At 57.6% G+C, this 23,288-nt stretch overlaps 3 protein-coding genes across 8 annotated transcripts in view; 2 read left to right on the forward strand and 1 right to left on the reverse strand.

The window, feature by feature from the left end:
• Nucleotides 1-85: 85 nt before the first annotated feature.
• Nucleotides 86-5,050, forward strand: LOC308183770 (uncharacterized protein). 4 transcript variants are annotated; one of them, XM_080570152.1, is made up of 9 exons: nucleotides 86-488; nucleotides 1,136-1,248; nucleotides 1,439-1,517; nucleotides 1,928-1,992; nucleotides 2,142-2,212; nucleotides 2,401-2,429; nucleotides 2,691-2,787; nucleotides 3,076-3,160; nucleotides 3,457-3,651. In XM_080570152.1, the coding sequence occupies exons 1-9, from the start codon at nucleotides 382-384 to the stop codon at nucleotides 3,528-3,530; spliced, it is 720 nt and encodes a 239-aa protein (XP_080426278.1). In that variant the 5' UTR covers nucleotides 86-381; the 3' UTR covers nucleotides 3,531-3,651. The 4 variants fall into 4 exon arrangements, with proteins under 4 accessions (XP_080426278.1, XP_080426277.1, XP_080426275.1 ...); XM_080570151.1 differs by having other exon boundaries at nucleotides 2,404-2,429; nucleotides 3,076-5,050; XM_080570149.1 differs by having other exon boundaries at nucleotides 3,076-5,049.
• LOC308183771 (HCLS1-associated protein X-1-like) lies at nucleotides 5,040-6,918 on the reverse strand. Of its 2 annotated transcripts, XM_080570153.1 has the most exons (8): nucleotides 6,744-6,918; nucleotides 6,472-6,665; nucleotides 6,264-6,379; nucleotides 6,108-6,153; nucleotides 5,909-6,024; nucleotides 5,482-5,632; nucleotides 5,249-5,392; nucleotides 5,040-5,162 (listed from the first exon to the last, which is right to left on the reverse strand). In XM_080570153.1, the coding sequence occupies exons 1-7, from the start codon at nucleotides 6,794-6,796 to the stop codon at nucleotides 5,274-5,276; spliced, it is 795 nt and encodes a 264-aa protein (XP_080426279.1). In that variant the 5' UTR covers nucleotides 6,797-6,918; the 3' UTR covers nucleotides 5,040-5,162; nucleotides 5,249-5,273. The 2 variants fall into 2 exon arrangements, with proteins under 2 accessions (XP_080426279.1, XP_080426280.1); XM_080570154.1 differs by lacking the exon at nucleotides 5,249-5,392.
• A 2,907-nt stretch (nucleotides 6,919-9,825) lies between these two features.
• SMG5 (SMG5 nonsense mediated mRNA decay factor) overlaps nucleotides 9,826-23,288 on the forward strand; it is a 30,268-nt gene continuing 16,805 nt past the window's right edge. For both annotated transcript variants that reach the window (XR_013942495.1, XM_080570119.1), the window contains exons 1-6: nucleotides 9,826-9,984; nucleotides 16,549-16,647; nucleotides 17,266-17,389; nucleotides 18,055-18,211; nucleotides 21,041-21,130; nucleotides 22,439-22,528. Coding sequence is in view for 1 of the 2 variants with exons in the window: in XM_080570119.1 (XP_080426245.1) it covers nucleotides 9,908-9,984; nucleotides 16,549-16,647; nucleotides 17,266-17,389; nucleotides 18,055-18,211; nucleotides 21,041-21,130; nucleotides 22,439-22,528 (637 nt within the window). In the remaining variant the exon portion in view is untranslated. The remainder of the gene's footprint in view (nucleotides 9,985-16,548; nucleotides 16,648-17,265; nucleotides 17,390-18,054; nucleotides 18,212-21,040; nucleotides 21,131-22,438; nucleotides 22,529-23,288) is intronic.

The following is a 23,288-nucleotide window of genomic DNA, read 5'->3' on the forward strand; positions in this document are numbered from 1 at the left end:
ATACCTATGACAGTTTAAAAATCAAACAAACGAAAAGCCCAGAGAAACCCTGTTAGACAGGAGAAGAAGTAAGCACCAAGTGCTTTGTTGTCTGGGCCCCGTTCCGTTTCATGCTTGCAAAATATGTTTAGCCCGCAAAACGGTGCAATAAAACAAAATGCCTCTTCTCACCAAGACGTGAAACATGCACGTAAAAATGACACGGGCACCACGGCGAGCCTTTGCGTTTGGGCTGGGTTTTACGGAGGAAGAACCTCTGAAGAACCTCGGGAAGAAGACCCCGGTGTGATGCCACAGCTGCCACCTCAGGGGGCATCTCTGTGACCTCAGAGGCATCTGCGCTCCCCCCTGGGTGAGCCTGCGGTCTGCAGAGCCCCGGAGATGGCGAGGAGGGCTCCCCGCAAGAGGCGCCCAGGGGCATCGCCAGGCCCCTCGCGGAGCGGGGCCGCCTGCGAGGCCGCAGGGGAGGCAGCGGGGCCGAGCCACGGGTATGAGTCGGGTTGTTCCCACCCTGGGCCGGGGTGGAACCGTGGGCAGGGGGACCTGTGGACGCAGGGACACACGGACACAGAGCGAGGCGGCCGGTGGAGCGGGGTCAGCCTTGGGCAGCTGACGGAGGGCGACGCTGAGGCTTTGCTGGGAGGCAGTAGCCCCAGGTTTTGCCTCACAGGGGGGGCAAAGCCCCGAGTTTTGCCCCACGGGGGGGCCAAGCCCCGAGTTTTGCTGCATGGGGAGGCCAAGCCCTAGGCTGGGGCCGCTCCTGTCATAGCACGGCCGTGCCTGGCTGAGCGGGGTGGCCGTGCGGACGGGGACCCCACCAGCGTCCTGTGGGGGGAGGCCGTGGTAGGGGACTGTCCCTGCTCCCTGAACAGCCTGAGGCTATTGAGGGTGGATTTAGATTAGATGTAAGGAAGAACTTCTTTACTCAGAGGGTGGTGAGGCACTGGCACAGGTCGCCCAGGGAACCTGTGGAGGCCCCTGAAAGTCACCCAGCTCCGCTGCCCTTTCTTGCTGCAGCTGGGAGGCCCCTGGGAGGCTTCCCAAGCCCTGTCCTCTGGCACGGGGCTCTGTCGAGGCTGCTCCTGCCTGCTGTGGCTCCTGCGGACAGACAGGCTCCGTCTTTTTCCTCCCGCAGGTGCCTCCACGTGCAGGTTGGGCTGCAGGAGGTGAGGCACTCTTTGGAGTTAGTTCCTGGCTCTGCCAGCCAAGAGCCTGCAAGGCGGCATGGCACAGCCACGGAAGCTGCAGGTAAGCTGGGCGCTGCTGCTTGCTCCGAAGTCCTCTGGGGTGAACCCACGGAGCTCCTCTGTGCCCGGGGAAATCGCTCCAGCAACATTTCCTCTGTGGCAGAAGAACCACAGGCTGCCCTGCTCTGGGGCACGCCTCTGGTGGGGATCCAGGGCAAGAGACCTGACTGTGCGCTCATTTCCTCGCCCAGGGACGGTCGTCAGCACTGCTCACCGTCTGGCAAGGGCCCTCGTGCTGCAGAGCCTCCTCAAGACTTGCACCTCTGCTGCGTACGTACAACACGTTTCTGTCGTGGACCGGGGGAGAAATGGGATGGCTGCGGGCCAGAGGGTGACAAGGGGAGGGCAGCGGGCACTGCCCGGCCAGCACACCGTGGCTACTGCTGGCCAAAGCTCAGGCGCTGCCGTTGCCGTTCTGTAGTTGCGTTTACTTCCCTGGGTTATTCCCGCTCCCTTTCTGAAGGTGCTCCTGGAGCCCTTCCTTTGGGGAAGATCTGCCTGCGGCGTTGGACAGTGTGGACAGGAGGAGCGTTTCTCTTGGGGGCTGCCCGCTCAGCTTTCTCTCCACAGCAGGCTTCCAAAACAGCTTCTTCTCAGACTGCAAGTGGAAATCCACCCACAGAGGGCTTTGCCCAAGGCTTGGAACATTAACAACAACAACAAGACTCCCTCCCTTTTAGGCAAAAGATGACCCTGCACAGGAAGGAGTTCTTGAAAATCTTCATCGTGGTCTCAGTGACCCTTGGTGAGTTTTCACGAGCAAACGTCTGGCAGCAGCCACGTTCCCCACGTCCTCCTTTCGCCTGCTGCCACACGGCAGCAGGAGGAGACAACGTGACCACGGGGACCGTTCGCCGCCCCAGCAAAATAACCATCTCTCGGTGACGTGCACAGCAGCAGCTGGCGCGCTTTGCTGCGGGACCTCGCGGCTGGCCTGGAAGACGGGGGCAAGGAAAGCGGCCCAGGTGGGTGACTGCTGTGGGACAGGCAGCTCCTATAGGAGCGCTGCTGATGGGAGCTGGGTCAATCTCTGGCTGCTCTGCTTCCCTGTGGAGCGACCCCAGGAAGCAGCAGCTTTGCTGTGTCTTCTTGGGGAAGCCTGTGGGGAGCCCCAGCAGCTTCGGTTCTCTAACAGAGAGCTTTTCCTTTCCAGAAGCTGCTGGAAGAAATGGAGTCTGTGCGGTAAGAGACATTTCCTGAGCGGGACTTGGTTTCGTGCAGTAGCCTCAGCTGACCTCTGGCTACTCGCACTCATTTTTGTAGCATCTGGGGCTCCCGTGTGTCTTTTGGGTCTTTGCCTTTCGCTAAACCTGGTGATGAAGGGGAGCACTCACGCAGAGAAAGAAAGGAGAGCCAAGCACAGCCTCCTTGCTGGGCTCGGAAGCTCTCAGGAGGGGACAGGCTGCCCTCTGATGAGATCTACTGCTTTCCTGTTGGCTGCAGGAACTCCCTGGATTCCATGGAGGTCCAAGGCAAGAGGATACGGCTCCTGCTGGAGCAGGTGGCTTCGCTGACGGCAGAGCTCAGCAGCGTGACGAAGGTGATCCCGCGCTTTGGGAAAGGAGGCCGGGATGAGCAGAACCCCAGGCGGCCGGAGCCTGGCTCCTGGCTGACCTGGCAAGCGCAGAGGGTGGAGAGAAGGGTGCGGGGCCTGGCCCGCGTCTGCGCTGTGGCTGCAGGCACAGACACTGTTCCTCAGCCCTTCCTTCTCTTGCATCCCTCCAGGCAACGCTTGCCGCGAGCTTCTGACCCAGGCCTCCTTCTCCTCTGGAGAAGCTGAGCCGCCGCCGCCGCGTTTGCTTCCTGCGACCGTTTCTGTCTTTCCCAGGTGGTTCAGGAGGTGAAACGGGCAGCCTCTGAGATGGCTTCGGAAGACGACGTTCAGCCGTCTGACCGGGCGCCGAAAAGCTCAGGTACAGCCACGTGCTGGCACGGGGCCCAAGGCTGGGGCCGAGCAGCTTTCTCTGACTCCTCCCCTGCCCTCGAACTCCTTGCGGGTGCCTTGGTGCTGCCCCCGCGGGCATTTCCCTGCCGAGGCAGGGGGCTCTCTTCCTCCCCGCTGCGTTTGGCTCCGAGTCCCGTGGCCGGGTCACCCTTTGCTGTCTGCGCCTGTCGTCCACGCGGGCGCTCGCTGCCTCCCAGCACCACCGGAGCTGCTTCCTGCGGTGCAGAGCAGCAGCCAGGTGGGTCCTGTACTTTCCCCGTGCAGCTGGGCGCCTCCACCCGACGAGGACAGCGACGAGAGACGTGGGGCTGGCCAGCGGCATCAATAACACTGTGTAAGCACCGCGTTCTCCTAGCCTGTGGCCTCTTGCACCCTTACGTTCCTTCCTCCATTAAAGGTGCCACCAGCGACCGTGTCCGAGACCTGCGAATGCCAAGCGAGTTGGTCCTGCAGGCTTTTTTTTTTCGCTTCTTCCGTGCCACAAATCCTTCTGATAACTATCTCGCGGGTTTCAGCCCTTCCTGTGAGGTTAGCAGATGCCCCCCACAGCCCGGTTGCGTTGCTCAAGCCCGCGGTGTCGATAAGGATCCTGAAACCAAAGGTCTAATGCAGGGCACCCTTCTCGCGCCCCAGAGGCCTCCTGGGGACGCTTCCTGCAATCTGCTGTCTGCTCGAGGCGTCACAGAGCTCCCCAGTGTACTCCAGGACGCCACAGAGGCCTCCCAGGGGCCCACATTTTGTTCTAAAACCAGTTAGAGCCATTGGAACGCTCTCCAGGGACCTCGTGGGTGCCCTGGAGTCCTTCCAGGCAGCACTACAGCCCTTCCACCAATCTATAATCCACTCTAGAGTCCTCACGTGTCTACAAGGAGCACCAGGTGCACTCGAGCTCTCCCTGAAACCCTCCCAGTGACCTCCAGTGTCCTCGAGGATGCCGCAGAGGCCTCCCAGTGCTGCCTTCAAGCATCCTGGGGCCCTGCAGTGCTCCCTAGGACCTTCTGGAGGCCTCAAAGGGCCCTGCAGTGTACTCTAGCACACCATGAAGACCTTGCTGGACTCTCCAGTGCTCTCTGCAGTCCCCTACAGGCATCCCAGTCCCCCCCCGCTGTTCTCCAGTGCCCCGTACGTGCCTCCCAACGCTCCCGGTGCAGTCTAGCATCCGATACAGGTCTCCCAGTGTGCCCTAGAATCCTCCCGGGGCACTTGAGAGCACTCTAGGTTGTCCTAGGAGCCTCCTCTTGCACCCTAGAGGCCTCCCAAGGACACTTCCTATAATCTGCTGGCCTCTTTGCGGCCTCACAGGGCTTTCTAGCGTGCTCCAGGGCACCCTAGGGGCCACCCAGGGCCCTGCAGTTTGCTCTAAGAGCAGCCAGACACCTTGCAAGGCTCTCCAGGGTCTCGTAGGGACCAGAGTCCCACGTGGGGCCGCGGGCAGCAGCCGCGTCCCTGCTCCCACCCGTCCCTGCCTGCGGTGCCGGAGCCCCCCGAGGATCCCCCGGCGGCCGCATGAAGTCCGCGCTGCCCCGCATCCCGGTGTGGGAGCTTTCCCCACCCGGAGAGCCGCTGCTTTCCTCTGCCGGGTCCCTTCCCAAGCCACCGCCGCCGCGGGCAGCGCTAATGAAAAGGCCTTGGAAGTGCTCCCAGGGCCCTCAAGAAGGGCCCAGGGGAGGCGATGAAGCAGGAGGGGGAGGCGGGCAGGGAGCAGCGCGGGCACGGGGCCAGGGCAGAGGAGCCCCGTGGGTGGCTGCGCCCTCAGGGCAGCCCCCGGAGCTGCAGTGGGACCCCCACCTCCAAACCTGGGGGGGTCCCGGCCCACCCCGCGCCCGAAGGAGCCTCGCACGCCACCGTTAGCATAAATAGACTTTATTGCTCTGTACACATATACACGCTCGCCCCCAAAAGGCGGCGGTGCCCCAGAAGGGGGGGCAGCCCCCAGCGCAGCCGCTGCGTCCCAGCAGGACCTGACCCACCTGCAAGGAAAACGGGCGGGGAGAAGGGGCTTGCACCTGGCAAGGCCAGGCAGCCCCCCCGCTGCCCCCACGCCCCTCTCACGTACGGGGGCAGCTGCCAGGAGGGCAGGGCTACCAGCCGGAGAACCAGCGACGGAAGAAGGTGCCCAGCACGGACGAGGGGTCGCTCAGGGTGGGAGCGTGGAGCTCGTCTTGCTGCAGCCACGTGCCTGCGAACTGCGCCAGCTCCCCTGGAGGGCGGGGGGGGGGCTCGCTCGCCGGGCGCCGTCCCGCTCCCCTCACCCCTCCCGCGCCCAGCCCCCCTCGGCGCCCCACTCACGGTCATCCATGTTGAGCACCTCCTCGCGGCAGTCCTTGCCCGTCCCGTCCTCCTTGGTGGTGGTGATGAAGGCCTGGTCGCCCCTCCGGAGGGTGACGGTCGTCTCGCGGCGGCCGTGGCTGTCCTGCACGGTGCGGCGCTCCTCCACCGCCTGCACGGGGCACCCGCACCGTGGCACGGGGCACCCGCAAAGTGTCATGGGGCACCCACACGGTGTCACGGGGCACCCACACGGTGTCACGGGGCACCCACACCATGGCAGGAGGCACCCACAAGGTGTCATAGGGCACCCACGCCATGGCACAGGGCACCCACACGGTGGCATGGGGCACTCACGTCTTGGCACCGGGCACCCACAAGGTGTCACGGGGCACCCACAAGGTGTCACGGGGCACCCACAAGGTGTCACGGGGCAGAGCACACTCACCCCGTCAGGCAGCGTCACTTTGGTGACGGAGACGCTCTTGAAGTAGGAGCGGGGCTGGGGCTCGTCGGGCCTCAGGATGGTGCCCAGCCCCGCCGAGGACACCTGCGAGTCCAGATCTGCGGGGCGGCCGCGCGGTGAGTGCGGGGAAGGGGCGCCTGGCCCCGATCCCCCCCCTGCCAAAGGCGCCCCCCGCACCCACCTCGGTCCTCCCTGCGCTCCGGGGGGGCCGGGTGAGCGTCCTCCAGCTGCAAGGCAAAGCCAGCACCGGTCACCGGAGCCCAGTGCCGGGGCCCGAGGGGGGGGCTCCGCCACCCGAGGGCCCCCCCCCGGCAGGGCAGGGCCCCCCCCTACGCACCCCTGGGAGGGGGCTCCAGGGCCGGGCCGGGTCTCGGGCGCCCTCGGGGCCGTCCGGGTGCTTCAGCATCGAGTCGCGCAGCGGCCGCCCGGGGCCGGGGCCGGGCAGGGGGGGCTCTGCGGGGCACAACCGGGGGCGGGGGGGTGAGGCCGGGCCTGGGGGCTCCACCGAGGCCCCCCCCGGTGCCCAGCCCCGGTCCCGTTCCCACCTATGGCCGGGGGGGGCCCGGCCCAGGCTCCCCCGAAGACGCCCAGGAGCTCGCCCGCGTCCCGGAGCAGCTCCTCCAGGCCGCCGCCGGGGCCGAAGCCGAAGCCATCGGGGGGCGGCGGCCGGGGGGGGCCCTCGGCGTCCTCGTCTCCGTCCTCGTCCCGCGGCGCTCCGCCGAACAGCGGCTCCCGGGGCCTGCGGGGGGGGGGGGGGCGCTGAGACCGGGAAGGGGAACTGGGGGAGTCTGGGGGGGGCCCCGGCCCGTCCCGGTACCTGCGGCCCCCCGGGAGCCCGAAGAAGCCGCGGAAGGCGTCGTAAAAGCTCATCGGGCCCGGCCGCGAAGCGCCGCAGCCGCAAAGCGCCGCCGCCGCAAAGCGCCCCCGGCACCGGGAACGGGAACGGGAACGGGGCCGGGACAGAGCTCGGGGCCTCCCCGCAGCCCCCCCGCCACGGCCCGGCCCGGCCCCGGCGCTCCTGGGGAGGGGACGGCAGCGGAGGGGGCCTGGGGCCTGCCGGGGGGCGCAGCCCCGGTAGTGCACCAGTAACACCAGCAGTCCCAGTAGCACACCAGTAACACCAGCAGCCCCAGTAGCACACCAGTAACACCAGCAGTCCCAGTAGCACACCAGTAACACCAGCAGTCCCAGTAGCACACCAGTAACACCAGCAGCCCCAGTAGCACACCAGTAACACCAGCAGTCCCAGTAGCACACCAGTAACACCAGCAGTCCCGGTAGCACACCAGTAACACCAGCAGCCCCAGTAGCACCAGTAACACCAGCAGTCCCAGTAGCACCAGCAGCCCCGGTAACGCCAGTAGCCCCAATAACACCACACCAGTAACACCAGCAGCCCCAGTCACACCAGTAACAGTAGTAACACAGCGGCCACCCCAGCAACACCAGTGGCCCCAATAACATCAGCAACCCCAATAACACCACCACCAGCAGCCCCAGTAGCCCCAATACCACCAGCAGTCCCAGTAACGCACCAGTAACCCCAATAACACCACCACCAGCAGCCCCAGTAGCACATCAGTAACCCCAATAACACCACCAACAGCCCCAGTAAGACACCAGTAACCCCAGTAAGACACCAGTAACCCCAATAACACTACCAGCAGCAGCCCCAGTAGCACACCAGTAACCCCAGTAAGACACCAGTAACCCCAATAACACCACCAACAGCCCCAGTAAGACACCAGTAACCCCAGTAAGACACCAGTAACCCCAATAACACCACCAGCAGCCCCAGTAACACCAGTAACCCCAGTAACACCAGAGCGCGGCTCCCAAGGCAGAGGCAGGGGGAGTAGGGCCAGGCGGTGACATCCCTGTGCTGGGAGCCTGGGGGGCCCGAGGGGAGAAGGGTCCCACCGGGGGGGGGTCCAAAACCAGCGCTGCCGCCCCACCCCCCCGGGGCACAGGGAGGGATGAGAAAGGACACACGTCGCTTTGTGGTCTTTATTCTCCTCAGTAAATAACCCCCGCGGGGGCTGCAGTTGAAGCGAGCGGTTTGAACTGAAAAATACAAGATCTGGACTGCATAGAAAAAACAAAACAAAACAAAACAAAACAAAAAAGACCAAAAGGAGAACAGAAAATGGGGGGGGGCCCTCCCCAGCTCCTGGGGGTGGTCGCAGAGAGCAGCGGGGCGGGGGTACGGAAATGAGGGAACTGCAGGACGGCGTGGGGTTTTTGTTTTTATATACAAGACACATTTATCCATTGAATTTAGAACACGGTACAAAAAAAACACTTCAACTAATTCATCTTACAATGTTGTTCATATCAATTACTGTTCTTATTCCTAATAATAAGGGGGTTTGCTGTAGGTGACTCGCAGCTTCCACTCCTTTGGATCCGAGAGGTTCTGGGGCAGCAGGAGGTGCGGGGAGGGGGAGGAGGGAGAAAGGAGTAAAAACCAAAAAAGGTTTTTACTCAGTTGGCGCCCCAGCTGTAGCTGTTGTAGGCAGACGTGTTGGCCTGGGATTTCTGGGGGACAGAGCTGCCTTGGCTGCGCTGCCCGGAGCCGCTCTGCGGGGAAGGGGGGCAAGGAGGAGAAGCAGAGGGTTAGCACCGGGGTGCGGGCGCTGCCATCCCTGGGGTCCCAGCCCCGGGCAGCTCCACAGGGTGATGCTGGCACCGCTGGCCCCGGGCGCTGCGGGCTACGGGTTGTTTGGAAAGAGAGAAGGTGCAGAGTCCTGTTGCATGTGGGGTTGTGTAAAGGCTTCCCAAGGGAGTTCAGGTGTACCCAAAGGCTTCCGTTGGGAGCACTTTTGGATGGGAGAAACTGATGCCGTATGTGGCTTCTAGGGTCGTAATTAGGGTTAGTTTTGGGGTTACTGGGAGGCTTTCAGGGGGAGCTAGAGGGCTCTGGGTGGCCCTGGTCGACCTGCGGAGGATCTAGAGTGCAGCAGAGGACCACAGGAGGCTTCCAGTTTGCGCGTGTGTGCACTAGAGCCCTGCGAGTCCTCCAGAGGCCTCCAGATTCCAGGAAGCGTCCTTGTTTTGCCTCTAGGGTTAAAGAGGAGGCTTGAAGAGCACCGCAGGGTGCCCTAGGAGGCTTCTAGGGCATCCTAGAGGAAACTGGGGGTCACTGGAAGCCTTTCTGGTCGAGCTATAGGGCACTTGTTGTCCCTGGTAGACCTGCAGAGGATCTAGAGCGCAGCAGAGGACCACAGGAGGCTCGCAGCGTGCGCAAGAGTGCACTCGAGAGCCCTTGCGGTTCCGCTGGAGGACACTAGATTCCAGGAAGAGAATTTATTATTTATTTACATTATTTATTTACATTATTTAGTTATTATTATTATTTATTCCTTCTTTTGCCCGCGCGGTGCGTTAGGAGGCTCGGGGTGCACCCTGGAGTGCCCTGGGGGGCCTCTAGGGCGTGCTAGGCGACCCCGGGGGGCACTCGGAGGCTGTCCGGGGAAGCCAGCGGGCAGGCGGCCCAGCCCCACAGCTCCTGCCCGACCCACGGCGTGAGGCGGCCGCGGGGAAGCCCCCCGGGACCCGCGGGGAAAAAGCAGCCCAAGGAACCAGCAGCCGGCGCCTCCTCGGCCCCGCTTCCCGGCGCCGTTCCCCCCCCCCCCTCCCCTTGGGCCGCCGGAGTGACGCCGGCCCGGCCGCCATGTTGCCAGCCTTTAGTACTGGCACGGCCGCCATGTTGGCGGCCCTCAGGGGCGGCGCGGCCGGCCCGTTTGCCAGCACTAAGTACTGGCGCGGCGAGCGGCGGGCCCTCGCGGGGTGAAGCCGGCCCGGCCGCCGCCATGTTTGCCCTCCGCCGAGATCTCGCGAGAGCGGGCGCGGGGCAGGGGGCAGCGGCGCAGCCATGGCGGCCGAGCGGGGCCGGGGGCGGCGGCGGCGGCGGCGCGGGCGGCGCTGAGGGGGCGGCGGGGGGCGGCGGGCGGCGCCGGGCCTCGCCCCCGCCGGGGAGCCATGAGCCAGGGCGGCGGGGCCGGCAGCGAGAGCGGCGAGCCCGAGGCCAAGGTGCTGCACACCAAGCGGCTGTACCGGTGAGGAGCCGGGGGGGGCGGGGAGGAGGGAACCGGAGGGGATCGGGGGGATCCCGGGGGGGTGAGGGGGGATCGGGGGGATCCCGGGGACCGGGGGAGTGAGGGGGGATCAGGGGGACCGGGGGGGGGGCGGGGATCAAGGAGACCGAGGGGGTTGAAGGGGGCTGAGGGGGATCGGGGGGGCTGGGAGGGCATCGGGGGGATCCCGGGGGGGATCGGGGGGATCCCGGGGACCGGGGGGGGTGAGGGGAGATCGGGGGGGATCAGAGGGATCGGGGGGATCCCGGGGACCGGGTGGGATCCCGGGGACCGAGGTGGTGAGGAGGGATCAGGGGGACCGGGGGGGGGATCGAGGAGACCGAGAGGGTTGAAGGAGGCTGGGGGGGATCGGGGGGATCAGGGGGGATCCCGGGGATTGGGGAGGATCAAGGGGGCTGGGGGCGAGCAGGGGGATCAGGCGGAATCAAGGGGACCAGGAGGGACCACGGGGATGAGAAGGGTTGGGGGGAATCACGGGGGCTGGGGGGGATCGAGGGGACCGAGGGGGATCAGGGGCGTCAGGGGGATCCCAGGGAGCAGGGGGGGGATGGTGGGGGCGGGATGAAATCGGGGGGACTGGGAGAAATGAAGGGGATCGGGGGATCGAGGAGAGCGGGGAGGGTTGGGGGGATCACGGGGACAAGGGGGGGGATCAGGGGAAGGGGAGGGGAAAGGGGGAAAGCGGGGAGACCAGGAGGAAAGAAAGGAGGTGGGAGGGTACGAGGAAAGTGGGGAGGATCGGGGGGAAGGGGCTGGGGGTGTGGGAAGGGAGATTGGGGGGTCAGGGGAGGTCTGGGGGGGCAGAGGAGGACGTGGGGGAGTTATGGGAGGGTTAGGGGCTGGCGGGAGGACGTGGGGGGTCTGTGGGATATCGGGGGGATGCTCAGGGAAGGGGGCGAAGGAGATGGCAGGATGTAGGGAAGGTTTGGGGGAACCGGGGAAGGGGACGGTGGAGTTTAGGGAAGGTTGGGGTGAAGGAAATTTGAGGGGGGAGGTCTGGGGAGGGAGGTGGGGGAGGATCCCAGGGAAAAGAGTGGAAACAAAAGGAAAAAAGGAGGTGTGGGAGAAGGAAGGGGGGGGGGATCCAGGCAAGGTTGGGGGGGGTGGAAAGGCAGGGGAGCCAGGGAAAATGTGAGGGGGTAAGCAAGGGGGGCAGGCAAAGGGGGCATGGGGGGGGCAGGGAAATGGGTCAGGACATGGGGGGTGGAGGAAGGAGTCGTGCAGGGTCCACAGGGCCGGGGTAGGAGATGCGAGGCTGCAGAAGGACATGGGTAAGATGTCCTGCCCCCTCGGGACACCCAGGGAAAGGGGAGGCCGCGACGGGGCGTGCGTGGCGTCGGTGGCACACGGGGGAAGAACTGGAAGGTTTTTGGGGCCAGGGGCCGCTGGAAGGAGGGCAAGGCTGCGGCTGCTGCGAGCCCGCGTGATAGAAGCGCTCCCTGGGACTCTGCTCCTGCTCGCGTCCCTGCGCTGCCTGGGTGGCTTCGAGGCCAAATTCTGGTGGCCCCGGTCTCCCCGGCCCAGCAGGGCTGAGGCACGGCGCCGAGGTGCTCCGCAGATGCCTCGTTTTGTGAGCACGTCCCAACCGTTGCCCCCTTCTGCCTCCGTTTCTCCAGCAGCAAAGCAGGCTCGTGGGTGAGTCGAGGGGCGGCAGCGTGCTCTCAGAGGTGAACGAGGTGGCGAAGGCGCAGATTTTTTTTTAGGCACGGCCCGTTTGCCTTTCGTCTTGCCGCCTTGCTCGGTGACATCGGGCAGGCCCTTTCATCTCTCCGTGCCTCGTCGCCCTCTTCTAAACTTGCCTCCCTCTGAGAAACCCGGCAAGATCCTCGACTGAAAACACAAAGCACAAAATCTCAGGTTGGAGTGACTAAAAGCTGTTGCCTTGGCGTGCTTCGTCCAGGTTCTTCGTGCTGTTCTTTGCCCTTTGAGGTTAGATGAGGTGGATTTCTGTCTCTTCTTGCGAGGTCGGTGGTAAAATGGCTTAACCCGAGGGGTGGGCTCCGTTAGCGCGCCAGAAACACCTCGGGGGCTGCGGAAGATCCCTCTCTGCTGCCAGACCGAGGCACCCCACCGGATCCCGGGGGTTTTCTCTCCGCATCTGCTGGAGGCTGAGCTAGTGCAGCACAGCGCCTCGCCTCCTGTCGCCTGCTGGGGCGAGCGGAGAGGGCTGGCGAGGACGCGTGTGGCGAAACGGAACGCGTTTTCTTTAAACCTCCTTCGGCGTGCTTTGGGACGGGTTTTCCTCCGCGCTCACAGCGGGTGAGGGAGGCGCGTGGGCAATGATCGCCTGACGAGCGGCGCCTCGCCGCCTTGCTGGAGCTCACGGGCGAGCATCCCTTGACCAGACGTGGGACCGGTCATCAGGGCGAGGAGGAGGAGGTGGTTTTCTTCTTGCGGCAGAATGAGGGGAGGGATTTCTTACGGCGTTTTTGCAGCAGAACAACAAAACTACAGCTCCTGGGGATCTCTGTCGTCTTTTAGCTGGAAGCGTTGTGGTTTCAGCGCAGGGTTTATAATATCTGCAGCAGCCACGAATTTTCTTGCTGCCTCGTTGATAGCTCCCCTAGCAAGCTTTCCACCTCAACCAGTCCCTTGACAATTCTTCTCCGTTTCAGCCCGAGGTTCAGTTAGGTGAAGCGGCGTCTTACTCTCCTTTAAGAGGCACGTGGCGCTTTGCGCGGTGGCTGACAGCCTCTGGAAACTTTTGGCCGCCAGATTAAAGCGAGCTTTTGAATCCCAGATGTTGCTGAGTGTCACCCAGCTACAGACTGCGCTGGCACGGGCTGAGGTTTGCGGCCGCCTGCTGCGGGAGTCGAGCTCAGGTCCTCGCTGAGTGTCTCTGTTCTGTTCCCTTTGACTCTTCCCCGACCGATAATCCCTGAGTTTCACCTCAGAATGTGGCAACTGGATTACGCTGGCTGCTGTTACGATGTACTTTCTTATTTTAGGGTGACCGGATATTTTTTTTTACGGCGTTCTGGGCAGCTGCCAGCTCCAGCATGGCTTTGCCCTCCTCTTCTCGCCTGCCAGCCTTGTTCTGGGCGGTGTTATTTGCGCGCTGACGCGTGCCAGGGTAAAGTGAACGGCCGCAGTTCCTCTCCCTGAGAAACGTCGTGCTCCTCCGAGTCTGTGCCTCTTGGTGATGGCATGAAATAAAGAAATAGAGGACAAATAACTCTCCCTGCCATGTCGCCCCATCCCGGAGCGGTGGGGATGCATGGAAGGCGTCGGATCGGTTTCTGCCTGGCCGAAGGGGACTCGGCGTCGGACCGGCTCCGCTCTGCTTGGCGTGGCGTGCTGCGCTCGGTTCTTTTAATCGCCTGCTCTCTGATTTGCCACCTCCGCGGTTCCGATGTGCTGCCTGGAAGCAAGGTTTAAACCCAGCAGGCACAAAACCGGTTCCTGAGACGAAATTTGGCCTCTTGACTGCCGCGTAGAACTCAGCCCGTGGTCTCAGCCGCCCAAAGCACAAACGCTAAATAGCATTTTAATTAGAGCACGGTCTGCAGCGCCTGTATTGGTGTCGCCTAATGCGTTCGAAGCGAGGCTGGCTCCGGTCCCTTTTTGTCCTCCCTGTGTCCCCTTCCCTTCCCGCTGGCTGTCTGATCCTTGCAAGTCACCGCTGGCCATCGCAGACCCCGCTCCTGCCTCTGCCTCCTCCTGGAGCTTGTGCTAATAAGGAGAGCTCGGGGTGTCTGCCTTGTGCCCTACAGGCACCTGCATCCCACGAGGCAAACCTTGCTGCCCTGCGGTTTTTGAGCCACCAAGTTTTTAGGAACCCCCTAAAAAAAATAGCAAAAGGGACCGGTGTCTCCAAGTGGCCGTGTCTGGCTGTTGTGGGAGATAATTGTGAGGCGGGCGCCCTCCCGGATGCCCTCCCCTTGTGCTTGAGGGTCCGGTGAGATACCCTTCAACGTCCCTGGAAGGAAACCTTTCTGTACTTCGCGTCTGGCAGGCGTTTGAGAGCCCCGGTGCGTGTCAGTGGGCTTCTTTCCTTAACTGCTTGGTTGCGTTTTGTAGCCAGCGGTTTCGTATCGTGCTGCCTGCGTGGTAGGCACCAGAAGGGGGGCTCTGGCAAACGCGTTCTGGGTCACTTCCCCAGTGTCCTCCTGCGCAGTGTCAAGATGCGTTTCCGTCGCTGTTGGACTCGAGAGGATCTTTTAACAAGGCTTTATGACACCTTTTTAGGTATTTAAAAAAAAAAAAGAGGCTTGTCCGGGGTGTCAGCTGCCGAGCAGTGAGAGAACATGGGCCACGCACCCGTAAAGGAACCTGAGTTTAATAAATGCCAGGAGAAGGGGCCAGTGTTGGGCCTTTGGGTACCGTTAACGTGCACCCGTGGATTTGGACGCGTGGTTTCATGCCTGCACGTGTGACGCTCCCCCAGGGGCTGGCTGTGTCCTTGGGTGCAGGTGCCCGCTGCCGGCAGTCGCCACGAAGTCATTTCCCACCTGGTGGCGTCGGTGACGTGCGAGCTGGTGTCCGACACCCGGCAGCTGCCGGTTCTGCGTACGGCCAAAGCATTTTTACAGCCCTTTTGAAGACGGAGAGACTGCCCGTTTTGGGAATAGATCCCAGATTGCCTCTGCTTCTCCCTGGGAATCAAACGAATCGGCAGTTCCCCTTTCTTCTGCTCACCCTTCTGCACAGGAAACAAATCAGTTCCCCGTGAACAGCGCCGATCGCTTCCTGCTGCAGGAGGGCTTTGGGAGGTAGCGATGGGACGCGAGGCGCAGGTTGCAGTCAGGGTGTGTTTCTTGCCTGCTGCTTTGGGGAGGTGACTTTTGGGGAAGCGAGGGGTGTGTGGAGGTTTATTTTTCTTTTTTTTCCCCCATCGATATGCCGTGAGCTTGGATGAATGCTTCACTGCTTCGTATTCGGCGTCTTAACCTGCCAAAGAAAACGCGTTTTCCTTGCTTGCTTTTCTCGCTCCTGCGAGTGTCGGGTTGTTAGGGATTGCAGAGGGTCTTCACGCCACGTGAGGAAGATGCTAGCGAGCAGAAGTGGCTGTGGGCATCCAGGGTAGTAGCAGACTTCTGGGTGACTTGTACTCTGTTCTCGGTTTTCTCCGTGGTTATTTAGGAAGAAGTCGGTTCCGCTCCGCGGTGTTTCGATCTCCCAAGTCGCCGTGTAGGACAGTCTTCCCTACACTCCTCTCCTCCTGTCAGGTTCTGTGGTTTACTGAAAGCAAATTTTTTTTTCTCAGTTATTCCTGGCTTCCCAAGACGTAGCATGAGATGGGACACCTCTCATTGAGTTCCCAGATGGTTGGAAGTGTTGGGTTTTGTTTTTTTTTTCCTTCCTTTGGGTGCAGTGCATTTGGGAGGGAGATCTGCCGTGCTGGTAAGGGGCTGCCGTCTGAAACTGTTACCTTGGAGTGAGACCTGTGGTTTTCAAGGAAGCGCTGACGGTTTCGGTCTGTGCGTATGGTTTTGCACGCCCTTACTCGCAAATGCCACGCGAGTGCCCTGTCCGCAACACGACGCCCGTCTGAGAAAAGGACCAGCAGTTCCCCTGCGCTGTGAGCATGGCCAGGGAGTTTGCTTCCTGCAGAGGATGGAGATTTCTCGGGGGGAAACTGGCAGCAGCATCCACCCCTTCTGCCTTGCAGAGGTTGGCTCTGCACAGGCCGGTCTGACCATGTGCTTGCAGCACATCTTCAGCTCCTTGTTCCGTCAGCTCTGCGAGCGCAGCGGTAGGAGTGATGGAGGAATTGGAGCAAACAAGGAACAGTGGGAAGATGCGAGGTGGAGGGAGAGAACAAGTACCCGGGGGGTTTGATAGCCGACGGCTGGCTTGGCTTGGAGCACACGTTTCTTAAAAGAGGAGCGTGTGGAGTGGAGTAGCTTCAGGAGTCAGTTTATTGACCTCAAGCACAGGCTTAGGGGTGCTCTCTCTCGGTAAAGGGGGGCTTCACGCGGCTGTTCGATTCTGCTTTAGCGACCTGGCCGTGAGATATCGGCGCGAGCGCTTTCTCTCAGCACTAATGCTTCTCTAAGTCGCTGGTTTTATTTCCTTGTGGTGTCCTGGAATTGTAGGCTGATTTGTTCGCAGCTTCGGACTGTTGGGTGTTGATTTTACATGCGGCGGCATTCCTCCTCAAGGAGAAGTCTCAGGCAGCAACTCACACAAGTGTTTTTGCACAACTTGGATGCTTCCAGGTGGCTTGTTCTGTCTTTTAGTTGACATTCAGGGGGAAAAGCTGGTAAAAATTTCCTGTTTTAGACTCTTTTGGCATCCCTCTCTTACCTGTCATCTAGAGATCTTTAAGACCTTTAATTAAGGAATCATAGTAACGAAGGTGAGGAAATTTTGGCGAATAACTTGCTTTCTCTTGTAGATCAGTTGGTAAGGAAGCAGGAATTGGTGGAAGTTTGACTCGCCCTATCAAAACAGCGATCATTGGGAATTAATTCATTTTACAACGAATGAAATGTGTGGTTCCATGCAGAGACTCCAGACCTTGTAAAATAACCTCAGATAACCCGCGCTGAAGCTCCTCTGTATGTATTTATTCCCTTGCAGAGCAGTGGTAGAGGCTGTTCATCGACTGGATCTCATCCTTGGTAATAAGGCAGCGTATCAGGAAGTGTTCAAGCCAGAGAACATCAGCCTGAGGAACAAGTAAGTTGGGCAGGGCAATCCTTTTTTGTATTTCTTTGGAAAAACCCACGTGGAGTAACACGTGGACGTCTTGAATCAACGGTTTCACAGTGTATTCGCTTTGTGGTGCACCCACTGAGAACGGATTCCTCCAGGTTTTCGGAGCAGAGGCTAGATTTCAGGTATTTGAACAACACCTAGCCCCAGAGTCTGTGGCTGGAGGCTTTCCCAGGTGCCACTGTAATACAAATAAGCTGTTGGCTGGTGCCTTCCTTGTAATTATCTTAAAAAAAAAAAAAGTGTGATGTAGAAACTTGTGTGTGTGTGCGTGATAAATCTTTTATCAGGTTCAGAAGATACCTAGTGGGGTTGTCTTTTCTTTCTAGCCTGTGGTCATAGACAATTTTTTTACATTACTGCAATTTAAGAAGTTACTGGTGGCCAGCTGAGCCCTGGTAACTGGTTTGGTGTAGGCTTTTCCAGATGTTCTTGTGTGGGAGCAACACAAGCTGTGCCATCGTCAGATAGCCTAGCTCATCCATCGTAATTAATTCAGATTTCCCTCGGTTTTGCTCGTGTAGCGGCAGCTGTGTTTGAAGCTGCTGTGGCTAAACACGAATTCTTTGCTGTCTCTCTCAGGCTGCGGGAGCTGTGTGTGAAGCTGATGTTCTTGCATCCAGTGGATTATGGAAGAAAAGCAGAAGAACTGCTCTGGAGAAAAGTTTACTATGAAGTTATCCAGCTCATTAAAACAAATAAAAAGGTAAGTATCTGTTGCTCTGGCATGAGAAAGCCTCTGGCCAGGCAGTGCGTCGGACCAAGTTAAAAGCTTTATTTGCTTGGAGGTGTTGTTATCTGAACACCGGGCAGTCCTGAATTTCAGTTGTGGACCTGACATACGCTTTTTGTCTAGCTGTGGGCAGGTAACTTCTAACGATCTGCTGAGAGGGCTGCCATTGCAGAGTATATTCCAGCATCATTTACTTAATTTTTGTCTTTCCAACTTCACAAAACACGTTTTCCATGTAGAATGAGTGCCAGTGATGGACTTACGAGGCTTTGTCAGTGCTGATATTTTTTTTTTCCCCCTTAGAATTGGTCACTGGAAAATACAAACTATTCACACTGTATTTTCTAATGCTGTGAACTGTCTCCTGGTGAGCTGGTTGTCTGAATGTAATTAAGGCGTGTTCTAACCAGCCACCTTGATTTTACTTTTATTCTTTGTTGCTCCAAGTGTTTCTCCTTCCTGGTGTTGACCCTTAGTAAATACTACTAGATAAAACACTGTTGAGCAAGGGGAGGTGCAGAACTGTGCAAAACCAACTAAAGCTGAGCTGCCCACTGGTTTGCTTCATATAACTTGGGTTTCCAGCCTAAAATGTTACCTGGACTGCAGTAACGTCTTTTCACCTCTCTTTCCTCCAGCACATTCACAGCCGCAGCACTCTGGAGTGTGCGTACCGGACTCACTTAGTTGCTGGCATAGGATTTTACCAGCACCTTCTCCTCTACATCCAGTCTCACTATCAGCTGGAGCTGCAGTGCTGTATCGACTGGACGCATGTCACGGACCCTCTAATAGGTTGGTGTTCAGTGTCTGGGGCTGTTGGGGAAGGCCTGGATCCCAGACAGGAGGCTTCCGCTTGTGCTAGTCCATCCTTGTTTCAGCACTCAAGGGGCTGTCTTTTATTTTTCTGATTAGATTGTTATCTGATTAGAACAGCCTGTCCTGTTCTCCCTGTTCTCTTTTCCATAATGCTTTTTTTTTTTATTTATTTAATACTAAACTCTGGAAGCTAGAAGGGTTTCTAACAGCAAGAAAATTCTGTTAGAAAACCCTTCAGTAAATGTTTGGTGATGGCAGATTTTTATGGAATCGCAGAATCATAGAATGGGTTGGAAAGGACCTTAAAGATCATCTCATTCCACACCCCCTTCCACTAGACCAGGTTGCTCAAACCCTCATCCCGCCTGGCCTTAAACTCTTCCAGGGATGGGGCATCCACAGCTTCTCTGGGCAACCTGCTCCGGTGCCTCACCACCTTCAGAGTAAATCAAAGAATTTCTTCCAAATAATTTGGAGGCTTGGCAGAGTACTTCTGACTGTACAGATTGTTTTAGAAGAGCTTAATGAAAGCGGACAAATGGGCCGCTGGGGGAACGGGTCCTTGAAATCAACATGTTTTTTTATCAGAATGCCCTACTGACTAGATGTAAGACATGGTTCCTGCTCTTGGTGCCCCTCTATCTGTACTCCCCCACGTACTTCCTACTCGTACATGTACCACGTGTAGCTTTGAAACTGCCATTGAATCTTGGGCTGAGAAGACGAGGAAGCTCCTATAGCACAGCAAGCTGGGTGTTAGCTGCCTCAGCTAACCACTTCTGTGTGTGCCCTTAGATGCAGGATAATTGGAAGTATCTTAGCTGTTAGGAGAGGAGGAGTAAGCATTCGCTGTCTTGAAACAGCTCAAGGCTGTATATGGATTCACATCCTGGATTATCTTGCAATACTTTGTTCATCTTTGCTCCTGGGTTGTGCTCAGCAACCTCAAGGTACCTGTTTCTGTCTGAGGTGAGTCCAGCTGAGAAATGGATCGTCCGAATTTTGGGGAACTGTATTAGCAAGGGTTTAAGTGGCGTTTTTCAAGCTAGCAGTGGGGAGGACAACAGAAATCAGAGTCAGTACACCTTTAGCAATAGAACGTTTTAGTTGCTGGGATCCTATTCTTAGCTTCTGGGAGATGATTGTATCATGATCGGCTTTGAAATGTCAGTTGATAAGGCAGATGTCCCTGGCAACTGTTGATTTTAGAAATGTATCTCAGCACGGCAGAATTAATAAATTTTCAAAATGCACATTCTAGATCAGTTTATGCCCTGTGGTGTGATCACATTTGAAAGGCTCCCTGTATTCAGGTTTCTCAATGTGTTTGGGCTCTAGAATTAAAATGATGCAGCAGACAAATATGTAACTTAATAATTCAGATGGAACCTTGCATATCCCGAAAAGATAGACGTGGAAGAATCCCGCACGAACTACAAATTGGGGTGGTGACAACTTGATTGTTATATAAAGGGAAATGAGAAGATTAAAAGGAAAAAGGAAAGGGAGGATAGATCCAGTAGCGTGTTTGGACGCAGCTTTCGAGGCCGTGCGGTGGTGTTGTGTGACTCAGTGCCTGTCGGTAAGTGGGAACCATTCCTCACTGGTCACTTGAGCCTCCAGATATCACTTCCACCCTTTTAAACCAAGCCAAGAGGAAAGCAACTCAGGCTGCAGATTGGACTGATCTTAAAATCTTCCTTTGGGATTCCTGTTTGAGGGATTTTTCTCCTCCAGAAGAGACCTTGGCAACAGGAAGACTGAACCTAGACTGCGTCCGTGACGCTGGGCTTGCCCAGCGGCAGTAAATGAATTCTGGAGAGGAAGGGCAAACGCGGTACCTTTGCCTCCTGAGCTCCAGCTGAACCCACGGGCTGGGGAGAAAGTGCTGATGCGGAGGTGGGAAACTGTGGCTTCCCAGCTGCAGCCCCTCCTGGGGACTGAGCCCCATTTCACAGCTTAAATTAGGTCAGGTCAGCTGGCTGGAGCCTTCCCCTGTTGCTTTTGACACTTTCTACTACCTGAAGTGTTTTTTTTGTTTGTTTTTTGTTTTTCCCTGGAGGCAAATTCTCCCTGCCTGACTGTGGCTGCCCTGCCTGCAACACAGATTTGCTGTCCCGACTTCTCCTTTTTTTTTTTTTTTACTTCTCTTCCTCCTTTTTTTTTTTTTTTTTTGACAATTCGAAATCCAAATCTCAGTCTTGATACAGAGTTCATTTCCACCTTCAGTGTCAGGGAGGGTATGTCCGCGTTGCATGCTGTCGCCAGGTGCAGGCGTGCTCAGCCTTTGTTCTGGCTTCCAGGGATTTGCGCCAGCTCCTATCCAAAGGCCTCATTAGCCATGCTAACAAAATCAGCCTCTCCAGGCCTCATTAGCTTATGCTCAGCGCTGTGTTAACGCGGTCACGTGCCTTGTAGACAGGAATTGGCCTTTGTCCTCTCATCTGAGTGCAGGCGTCGCCAGCTCTCTGTGGCATACCGTTAAGGCAAAGTCTGAGCGACGGTCATTCCGGTGACTGCTCGCCACGCCGTGACACGCGCTGCCCCTGATCAGCGGGGAGCGGAAGCGGGGAGGAGGCAAGCAGCAGTGTCTACACGGCATTCGTCACCTTTCTGACAGCGAGGATGAACCACTGCTTGCCTGTAAGGGGCCGCAGACGACAGCCCACGGTGTGGTCTGAACGTGTGATCTTGGGTTTCCAGCCGGTGAAATGTTGGGGGTCTCAGGCAGGGGCGTGGGCTGCTCGTGTGTCTTTCCAGCTGCCTGTACCCAACGGTGTGTGTGACTTCGTATTTCGCATGTAGGCTGCAAGAAACCCGTGTCTGCGTCGGAGAAGGAGATGGAGTGGGCACAGATGGCATGTCACAGATGTCTGGTTTATCTCGGAGATCTAGGTAAGAGCAGCAGCGTCTTTCAGGGTACCCTTTAACACATTAAAGCTGGTGCCTGGGCAGCACTGAGCCCGTGACCGTAAGTCACCAGCCGTAGTTACTAGCAGGTGCTGGTTTCTCTTGCACACGTTCATCAGTAAAGGCTGAAATCCTCGCCGATAACTGAACTGCTGCAGATTGCAGGAGCTTTTTGTGTGTGTGCCAGTAGATGAGAATTTTGCGTTTAGCCAACAGCTGCATCTCTGAATGCTGAGGAATGGAAGCCTTTGCTTTCAGTTATGTTGCTTGGATGGTGTGAAGGAAACTCAAAGCGGGCTGATTTCGCAGTTGAGGCTTGCTTTAAGGTTGCCTTACAGAGCCGCTGTCGTGAGAAGTGTGACTGAAAATCAGCTTTGTTAAGCATTATTGTGAATCAGTCCGGAGCGATGGGCCACGGCAAAGCCCCAGGTTCTTTGTCGTTGTGTCTGGCTGTGTGTCATCCTTTCTATGGCAGACCTGTCTGTCCCACAGTCACGACCTCCTGAAGTGTGTGGTAAGTGTGTCAACTTCTCTCTTGATGGTGGACGTGTGGGTGTGAAAGCAGTGAGAAAACACGTAATGGTGTGAAAAACAGCTATTTGAAGTGTGTCATGGGTAAATGTGCTTGACACGCAGCAGCAGCCTTCAAGCTCTTGAAACCTGTTGTGCATTATCGTGCGTGAATCAGCTCAGGAATGCACTGCAAATAAATGTTTCATGGGGGTGGTAAGAGTGACATACCTGGCTGGTGGGAGACAAACGTGCTCGCCTCTTCGCTGTGCTTTCCCCTAAGGTTTCCAAAATGCCTACTTCTGTGTCTGTGATCCACCGCTGCCACCCAAATAAAATTTAGTCTAGCCACGGCCAAGTGTTTTGTGCTTTATTAGGTCAGCTGTCTTGCTTTAGGTTTCACACTGTGCTGTGGTAGAATATAGTCTGTTTGAGGTACTGGGAAATGGAGTACAACACTGAGTTATTTCAAGGAGAAATGAATCAGCACTTAGCACATGGAGGAGAAGAATTTCTTCTTTTTGCTTACATGCTACCACAGGCGTGGAGGGATGTCGCCTTCGCTTGAGATGGCAGGGATTGTAATGTGTGGGACAGTGTAGTTAAGTGTTTCAAACAGGCCTGGGAAGCCCTGGACATTTCTGTGTTTTGCCAAGCTTGGCTCTTGATCGGTACTTCTGGTTTTGGGGTGTTTTTATTTCACAGGGAAACTGCACCTCTGCAGAAGGGAAGAGAAGGTGCTGGCCTCTGATTTCTGATTTGCAGTGTGTGGTTTTCTTTCAGCTCGCTATCAGAACGAACTGGCAGGAGTGGACACAGAGCTGCTGGCTGAGCGGTTTTACTATCAAGCCCTTTCTGTTGCACCGCAAATTGGTGAGTGAGTTACCGTAAATTTTGGTCATTAACATCACGTTTCCCTAACCTAAAAACAATGGTAGTGGTAGCGCCCTGTTCAGGTCTATAACCTGCTGCTGAGAGAGGAGTGCTTTTATTCTCTGGTTAAAATCACTTCCTTCTATGAGAAGCTCTCTCTTGCTGACAAGCCAAACAGAGGAGATAAAGCAAAGGTTGTCTTCCCACATGGCCTCAGCTTACTCATCTGAGAAGGTCAGACTCCATGGATGTGGTAAAACTGTGTTTGGCTAAGAGAAGATCCAGCTGCCCACTGCCAGAAGCAGAGCGTTATTGCTTATCTCTGTGCCTTGCCACTGCCACCTCTAACCCCCAGTCTCATGTGTTCCTGTCTCTTTTTTAAAGGAACTACTTTACGAGAACACGGTGTGGCAAGAGTTGGGAGGCTGTCTTATCGCAAAAAGGATGTTGTTCCAAAAAGATATTTTCTCCATGCTGTCTTTGCAGGATTCTTGCTGAGGTGTTTGTTCAGTCTGATCCCAAATACCAAAAACTGACCAACATTTATGTAGTGCAGTGAGGTGGGACAGAACTGTTAAATGCTGACAAGATGTTGTCTATGGCAAGAGGAATACAGTATAACGGAGTCAAGGCCTTGTCATTATTAATACAGAGGTGGAGGAGGAATTGTTTGCTGACACAGCTAGCCAGCAGGAAGGTGCAGAGGATCCAAAAGCACCGTAAAGCCAAAAAAAAAAAGGTGGTGAAAGAATCGAGTAGT

This window comes from Anser brachyrhynchus, assembly GCF_964034855.1.
Source record: "Anser brachyrhynchus genome assembly, chromosome: 28".
Classification (NCBI taxonomy): Eukaryota; Metazoa; Chordata; class Aves; order Anseriformes; family Anatidae; genus Anser; species Anser brachyrhynchus.

Bases quoted from the DNA above. Each gene is read 5' to 3' on its own strand.
- LOC308183770 (XM_080570149.1), top strand. From the start codon at position 382: ATGGCGAGGAGGGCTCCCCGCAAGAGGCGCCCAGGGGCATCGCCAGGC. The intron at 489-1,135 runs GTATGAGTCGGG...TTCCTCCCGCAG, and splicing joins GCAGCGGGGCCGAGCCACGG to GTGCCTCCACGTGCAGGTTG. The intron at 1,518-1,927 runs GTACGTACAACA...CCTCCCTTTTAG, and splicing joins AAGACTTGCACCTCTGCTGC to GCAAAAGATGACCCTGCACA.
- LOC308183771 (XM_080570153.1), bottom strand. From the start codon at position 6,796: ATGAGCTTTTACGACGCCTTCCGCGGCTTCTTCGGGCTCCCGGGGGGC. The intron at 5,633-5,908 runs GTGAGTGTGCTC...TGCCCCGTGCAG, and splicing joins AAGTGACGCTGCCTGACGGG to GCGGTGGAGGAGCGCCGCAC. The intron at 5,393-5,481 runs GTGAGTGGGGCG...CCCGCCCTCCAG, and splicing joins GGTGCTCAACATGGATGACC to GGGAGCTGGCGCAGTTCGCA.